General features: G+C 55.1%; 1 protein-coding gene and 1 long non-coding RNA gene across 4 annotated transcripts in view; one reads left to right on the forward strand and one right to left on the reverse strand.

Moving 5' to 3' along the window:
* NECAB2 (N-terminal EF-hand calcium binding protein 2) overlaps window positions 1-3,917 on the forward strand; it is a 30,984-nt gene extending 27,067 nt beyond the window's left edge. Inside the window, exons 11-13 of one of the 3 annotated variants that reach the window (XM_033127044.1) lie at window positions 1,864-1,941; window positions 2,583-2,674; window positions 3,372-3,916. In XM_033127044.1, coding sequence (XP_032982935.1) covers window positions 1,864-1,941; window positions 2,583-2,674; window positions 3,372-3,400 — 199 coding nt within the window. In that variant the 3' untranslated portion in view covers window positions 3,401-3,916. Of the gene's footprint in view, window positions 1-1,863; window positions 1,942-2,582; window positions 2,675-3,371 lie in introns of all 3 variants that reach the window. The other 2 variants (XM_033127045.1, XM_033127046.1) reach the window with 2 other exon arrangements.
* Window positions 2,681-7,690, reverse strand: LOC117034297 (uncharacterized). The gene is made up of 3 exons (XR_004425070.1): window positions 7,534-7,690; window positions 7,084-7,143; window positions 2,681-2,895 (listed from the first exon to the last, which is right to left on the reverse strand). It is a non-coding gene; the product is annotated as an uncharacterized LOC117034297 (long non-coding RNA).
* Window positions 7,691-7,758: the final 68 nt, after the last annotated feature.

Genomic DNA, 7,758 nt, shown 5'->3' on the forward strand with positions numbered 1-7,758 from the left:
CATGTTTGAGAAAAAGCACGTTGCTGGTGTGTCTGGACAAAGTGACCAGGGAGGCGAGGGCCAGGGGTGGCAGGCAGGACCCACTCACCTCTACCCTGCTCATTTGGAGTACGATGGACCATGTTAGAGATGTATAAGCAGGCGGAGACACGGTGTGGTCTCCTTTGTGTCCAGAAGGGTGGCCAGGGAGAGGCCCTGCGGTCACCCAGGGAGGGGGTGTGGCTTTGGACAGAGCTAGGATCTGTTCTGGAGTACAGTTGATGGGACTTGCCGATGGTTGGGAGAACGGGTGTGGAAAGAGGAGGCAAGACAGAATCTGAGATTCGCTGGCTTCAGAAACTTGCTAGAAGCTAGAGGAGTCAGGGAGGTCAGGTGTTTAGGTATGGCGGAGTCACGCAGGCCATTTGGGCCACATGAAATTTGAGATGCCAGTTGAGGTGCCATTGTAGGAGTGCGGAGATGCTGGGAGAGGACGGGCTGGGAGTGGTGGGCATGCAGATGTCACCTCAAGCCACAGAAGCGGCGTGCTCACTGCAGGAGGGAAGGTGGCAGAAGGCGGCCCAGGGCTGGGTAGGGTGGAGTGGGGTAGAGCAGTGAGGCCCAACCGCCCCTCCTGTGCACACAGGCCGCACATAGTAAGGCTTGACACGCTGTGTCCTCCCTGTACTCCCAGCCTGCCTGCCTGCATCTTCCTGCCCATCCAGAGGCACACCTCCAAATAAAACCAGCAGTGCATCGTCAGCTAAACACATGCAATCACCATGATTGCTCTCATCTTGCTGCAGTAACCAAACTTAGATGCACCAAATTGCTCTAATGACCTGTGTAACAGAGAGGAAAGCCCAGGAGCAACCCCTCTGAATCTGATGAAGGGCCGTGGTTCTATCTGATTAGTGGGCGACCTGTGTCCCCAGCCCTCTCATCGAATTACAGACCTATAGCTCCACGTGTAATTTTAGCTGGAGCATAATGAACTAATGATACTATTAGCAGCCTTGTTTTCCTACTTCTGTCCTGGGTGGCAAAACCTGGAATTGCCTGTAATTATACAGCAGATGCCACCCATGACAGAATTCTCCTCCTCGAGGAATGTTCGGGGATTCTGTTCTGCTGAGCATCTGAAAAAGAGAAGCAGCCAGATCAGGCCAGAGGCCAGAAGGGGCCGTGTTAGAAATACTGTAACCTTGGAGGTCGTCCCGCAGTCCCCCCAGGCCGGCCACATTCTTGGAAGCCTCCCCTTGCGTCCTCCCCATCCAGGTAGCACCAGTCCTGTTTAAAACGAGGTGAGTGGTCTGCCGCTGTCACACAGGTAATGCGGGAGTGACCTGGTACCTGGCCTGCAGGACCACTGACCCCTGCAAGACAGGGCCCTCCCTCAGCCTCGGTTGGGCTAACTCTGACTCACAGGATTGTTTTAAGGGTTAGATGAGGTGATGATCAAGGGTTAAATGAGGAGAGTGTGGCCGGAAGAAATAAATATGAAGCCTTCAAAATGACATTATAATTCATTCAACAAACACGTATTGGCCACTCTGTGAGGCCAGGTCTTACTCTGGGTGGTGGGAATCAACCAGACTAGATGGCTGGTCCTGAAGGCTCTGGGTTGTTCTGATCAGAAAGGCAGCAGCGTTATGGAGAGCGGCCTCAGGGTGGTGACAAGCTGGCGGCCTGTCGTGGAACACCCCTCGGTGCCCCAGCTTCTGCCAGGCTCGCATTTCCAGAGGCTTAGGGCATCCTGTAGCCTCGCTCTGGGGGCACCCAGTCCGGGCTCATGTGAGGGCAAGGGGAGGACATGGTTCCAGAGGGGCCAGGCCTGTGGTGGCCCAGGCTAGTCCACCGACTGGCTTCCCCTCACCCCTGCAGCATCGCCGCCGTGAGGCTGTCGGATGGCTTCACCTTCGTGGTCTACGAGTTCTGGGAGACGGAGGAGGAATGGAAGAGGTAAGCACGACCGTGTCCTCTGGCAGCAGGCCCGCAGCAGTTGATGAGGTGAGGGGATGCGGAGAGGTAGAGCTGCCCTGGGCCCCCAGCACTTTCCTCATCCCAGATATCCTGGGAAGGGGGGCTGAAGGGGAAAGAGAGGGGACGGTAATAATGAGCCCAGTTTCCAGCAGCAGCCACCCCCCAGAACGCTGGTCTCGTTGGCTGATGCGTGCCCGTAAGCCAGTGGGAGACAGCATTTCCCAGCGTGGAGTGTGACCCCCTTATCCCACTCAGCTGGGCTCTGAATCCAGGTTCCTGGCCCTGAGAGCTGAGGCCAAGGCCACTCCTGTTTGAAAACTGCTGCCCCGAGGGATAAAAATCCAGAAAGTAAGTTACTTCATTAAGGACGCTCCCTGGGAGGCAAGAAACAGACTGTTCTGCCCCCAAACCTGCCTTTCACTCTCCAGGGCCCCAGCTTTCTTACGTTCAAGTGGTGGCTCTGAGCCCCAAGATTGGCTGGCTGGTGTTTAAGCCTCCCCCGCTCCCCCTATTCCCGGGCAGAGCCGGAATTAGAATTGGACCACAGCCCGAGCTCCTGTCCCAGAGGCTCCCGTGACTCCCCAGCCCCAAGGACTCACCGGTGTCCCCCTGGGTTGCAGGCACCTGCAGAGCCCCGTGTGCAAGGCATTCCGGCACGTCAAGGTGGACACGTTGAGCCAGCCTGAGGCCCTCTCCAGGATCTCGGTGCCAGGTAGAGGGCAGGGCAGGCAGAGGGCCGGGCACAGCAGTGGGGGATGGCACGGGCCCCTGGTTCCCACGGGAGCAGCAGCCATCTCTAGGCAGAGATGGCTGAGTCGAAGGAAGGACAAGACCCAAATCTTCCAACGACCCTTTATTCTGCTCCCTTAGCTGCCAGGAATTACAGGTCACAAATGAGTGCCCCACGGTGACGCCAGGTGTGCAAAGAGGGTCCTAGAAGTGGGGAGTCCAAGGTCAAGAGTATCAGGCTTGCCCCAAAATAGGACAGGGCCAGAGATAGAAGGTAGCCCTACAACTTTAGAACAACCAGGGAGGCCACAGGTACAGGGCCTCAGACGAGACTGGTGGGCCTGTACCAGAGGCCTAGAAAACGCCCCCAGGGCAGGCCTGCCATGGGTGCCCCGACCCACATTCACAGCCTACTGACATCACCTCCACACCCCCCAAAAAAGGCCCAAAGCCTTGCTTTTACGCCCCTTCACCCCTCTACCACTTGCAGGCTAGCCCCCCGCCTGGCAGCCACAGAGTTGGCACCGGATGAAGGAGGGGATGTGCTTGCACGTGGCGCTCTCCTGCCCTGAGCAGATGTGTCCAAGGGTGCAGGAGCGGGAGGCCTCCCGGGCCGCAGAGGGGGGGCGGCGCATCCCAACAATCTGCTGAACGTGTCTCTGTCCCCCACCCCTCACTAGCTGCCTGGTGCACCGTGGGCCGAGACTGACAGCTCCCCGATGCCCTGCGGATGAGCCTGGCACCCTGCCCTCTCCTTATAAAGGACGTCCCCTCTTTTCTAGAAACTTTGGTATATGAGCTGTCTTTTCAGTCTACTTCCAGACGAGAATGTATGTTCCCGCTGTTTGAAGTGAAGGTGAACCCCCTTCCCTGGCATTCCCCCCGTCCTGCCCACCCCCGTCCCCCCATGTTGGTAGAGCAGTATCTGGGCTGCTGGGACCCTGCTGAAACCAGAGGCCTGTGGTGATGGGGAAGCCTCACCCCAGCTGAATGGCCACGCAGGCCCAGTGCCCCACCACATGGCCCACTCTGGCCTCAGCGAGACACCTCTCCGCCACCACCACCTCACCCGCCCTCTCTTCCCCTCCTGGCCGACATTGCTCTACCTGGTAGGAGCCTGTAGTACCCGACCTAGGCCTGTGCCGAGTCTGCACGCGGCAGTAGCGCCCACGTAGCCAGTGCCACATTAGGCAGCCGCCGCTGGGACAGGCACCAAATAAACTCCGGTTGGAAACAGCTGTGTGCTGTGTGTGTTTCCCACTTTCTAGGTGATAACAGCTGGAGGAGTAAAGCTGGCAGGATGCATGGGGCCCTGAACCCCTCATTAACCATGAAACCTGGACCCCGATACCCAGAACCTCCATTTTCTCATCTGGAAAATGGATGTGGTTACATGAGATACATATTTTGACAAATAAGTTCATGCCCATTGCAGAGTTCGCGGATCCCCAAGGCCACCCTCAGGTTCAGTAATTCACTAGAAGGCTTCACAGAACTCAGCAAAGCCTTTATACGCACGGTCACAGATTATGGCAGCAAAAGGATCCAGACGAAAAGCAAAAGAAAGAGATGCGTGGGGCAGGAGGGACCAAACGCAGCACTTAACAGCTGTCTCCTCCCAGTGGAGGCATGTAGACAGCACCCATTTCTCCTGGCACTAATGGGTGACATTATGCAGAGTATTGCCACCCAGGGACGCTTACCAGGGCCTCGGTGATCAGAGTTTTCACTGGGGGTCAGTGATGTAGACATGGCTACCTTGACCTCCAGCCCCTCTGACGATCAGGCTGACGCTATGTGGCCCAAGGCCCCAGGTAAACAGAAACTCATATCAGGACATCCTAAGGTCCTAGAGGTCACCTTCCGAGAGGTGAGTGCAAAGGCCAGACCTCAGGGCGTAGTTCATCCTTCCCTGCACACCTGTCCGTGAGCTCTGCCTGTAAGACAGGAGACCGAGACCCTGGACTGGACATAATGTTTAAACCCTGTTCTAGAACCTTTGTGACATCCCCGCTTCCATTTCCCTGTTCTGGTTAACAGGAAAGACACTGTACACAAAAATCTCAAGGGACAAAGAAGGAAAGAGCCATGGGTCCCTCACCTAAGGCAGTAAGGCAGGTGGGGGACAGCTGCCAGGAGCAGCCAAGTCCTGGGATGGAGGGAGGGAGAAACAGACAAAGGGAGGGAGGAGATATGCCCTAAAACAGCAGTGGGTGGGGCCAGTGGGAGCCCTGGGGAGACAGGACCAAGGATGTACGTCTCTTTCCCCTTGCTCTGAGCCTGGAGCAGCCAGCCTGTGGAACGGGGTTTGTTACTAAAGCATCACATTGGCCGATGTCTCTGCCCACACTGTCCTGCCTCCTGCGGGTGCCTGGAACCTTGACGCCCCTGTTCCCCAAGGCAGGTCCCACCCTCCTGCCTTGGGTCCTGCCACCTCCCAGCCACCTCCTCACAGGGTTTGATTCCAGTCGCTCATACAAAACCAGTGAAACACAACGTGGGCTTGTAGGAGAGTAAAACACAGATCCAAGTTCCAGCTGTGCATCTCTGAGCTGAATCTCCTTGCAACCACCCTCTCAGAGACTATTTCTCATCTGTAAAGTGGGAAGAAGTCCCCTACTTTGAAGATCAGGAACTGTTTGGCTCCTGAGAATGCCACTGAACTGGGTCCTGCTGGCGGCACCCCACCCCACACCACTGCTGGTACTGTTCCAATCAGTTTAGCAATTTAAAAATAATATTCTCAGGGGGCTGAGGCTCTTTGGGGTGCAACTGAAGAACCCCATCAGCTGGGCATGTTACATTTCTGCCACACCTCACACCCAAGCTCTCCCCACGCTGTAGCATCTCTGCTGATGGCGGCCCACGAACATAGAGCCTGTTAGATTCTGAGTGGGTGGAAGCAGGCTCTGAAGCGAACCAATTTCAACCCTAAAAGGTATGAGAGCTCCCATTTAATTTACACTTCAGTGCCAGGCACTTGGCAGGCGCCATCTCCCTCAATGCAACCTGTGCCATACTGTGATCAGCAGGTGGGGAGATGGAGACACAGAGAGGGCAAGTAACTCACCAGAGGTCACACAGCAAGTGGTACCACTTATATCCAAGCCCAGAGCTACCTGCCCGCAATCCTGTGCCCTAACCACCACACCACACAGCATAGACACTGGTAAGTGGCAGGCAGAGTCAGCTCAGACCCAGGGCCCGTGCTTAAAGTTCAAGGATGCCACTTCAGCCCTCCTTTCATTTAGCTGCTGTCAAAAACTTGAGGGAGCTACTTAGAACTGAAGCAGGACAGTCCCAGGGAGAGCTCCAAAGGATACCTTCCTTTACTCGGTCACACACCAGAGGGTGACATCCCAGCCTGAATTTCTTTGACTGCATTATGTCCTTGCATTATGTCCATGGTAGCTTTGAGGCTCAGTTCTATGCAGATCACATCTGCACCTGTCACAGATCAAGATGGAAACTACTGTCCCAGGGGTGATATTTGTCACCCCTCAAAGAGCCCCACCCTCATCTCTTCTTAGCATTTAGTGCTATCCTACTTCCTTCCTGATGTGCTTTCCTGCTTTGGGGTGGGCCCTAGCATCCTATTTCTCTTTTTCCCTTGGCTTCCAGGAAGCTCAGTATACCCCTGCTAATGTTGACCTATGTATTCTGGAAACAAAACCATTGCTTGGGTCCTCCACTGGCTGCTACAGATACATGATCACCTTTAATCCTCACCAGTTAGCCCACATCGCGTCATACACGATAAGCCTGCTCCATTTTTCTGGTAGAGAAACCAATTCTTAGAAGAGGTTCATAAACTTCCCAAACCTTGAGATAGCACATGTCAGAGCCAGTGTTCAAAAGTAATAATCTGACCCCAAAGCCGCTTCATACACTGCCTGTTTCTTCTCACCCCACGTACCCCATCGTGCTTTGTTCTTACCCATGACTCTCTGTGGACGGTCCCAGCACAGCCCCAACCTTCACTGGCCAGTGCCGCAACACTTTTAGGAAACACACAGGGTACAGCTAATGAATGACTGACTAGCCATTCTCGCTGCTGGCTCTGAGGTGATAAATGCTCCATTAAGGCAGTTCTGGCCCAGCACATGTCCTTGCCTGGGAGGACAACGTGGCCACTGCACACAGAGTGTGGCAGGTCGAGCTGCGGGCTGGTCAGAACCCTTGGAGAAGGGCCCCATGTGCCCCTCACTGGGCCAGAGTCTACACTTGCAGCCATAACTTCCTGCGTCCACCAGCAGCCAGGAGGAGGGCAGAGGGCCCATTCCTGCCCTCAGGGTCGGGCACCCCAGTTCCCACACCCTGGGCCACGTAAGGACTGGAGCGTAGAGTAGAAAGGAAATAGATGAGAGACTTTAACCCCAAATCAGTCCCTACCTCAACTCTGATCCTCTCAGGACAGGCATTCTTGACTTTTCCAAGCCTCAGTTGCCTCACCTGTAAAATGCACAAGTTTGAAAACATGCTAAGTTACGTGCACTGGGCAGAAGAGGCAAATCCGTAGAGACAGAAAGTAGATTTGGGGCCGGGGGCGGGGTGGGGGCGACGGGGGAAAGAGGAGTGACGGCCAATGAGCACAGGGTTTCTTTGGGGGTGATGGACTGGAATTAGATATGAGTGATGTCTACACAAATCTGTACATCGACTAACACCCACTGAATTACACACTTTAAAAGGGTGAATTTTATGGTATGTGAATTATACCTCAAAAAAAAAAAAAGCAGGTGGACAGGCTAGAAAAAACAAGCAAACAAACAAAAACAGTTGTATCACCACCGACCCCACACAGTCATGTACACGTTACACGACACAACCAATAGAACCTACCCAGAAGGAGTTGTCCTCGAATGTCAGCCCAGGGCTCTGGCGCCATTGGCTTCTCTCAGATGTCCCAAGGCAGAGAAGAGTGGCCTGAATCCAGCAACGTCCAGGACGTCCACTGGCCTAAGCAGGGTCGGTGCCGGCGAGCACAGCAACTTGGAGGAGAAACTGGCCCCTGTCTGCCTCCCCCACCCCCTCCCCACCCCCCCCACCCCCACCTCATCTCCTTTC

Source organism: Rhinolophus ferrumequinum, chromosome 15 (assembly GCF_004115265.2).
Source record: "Rhinolophus ferrumequinum isolate MPI-CBG mRhiFer1 chromosome 15, mRhiFer1_v1.p, whole genome shotgun sequence".
In the NCBI taxonomy this organism is placed as follows: domain Eukaryota; kingdom Metazoa; phylum Chordata; class Mammalia; order Chiroptera; family Rhinolophidae; genus Rhinolophus; species Rhinolophus ferrumequinum.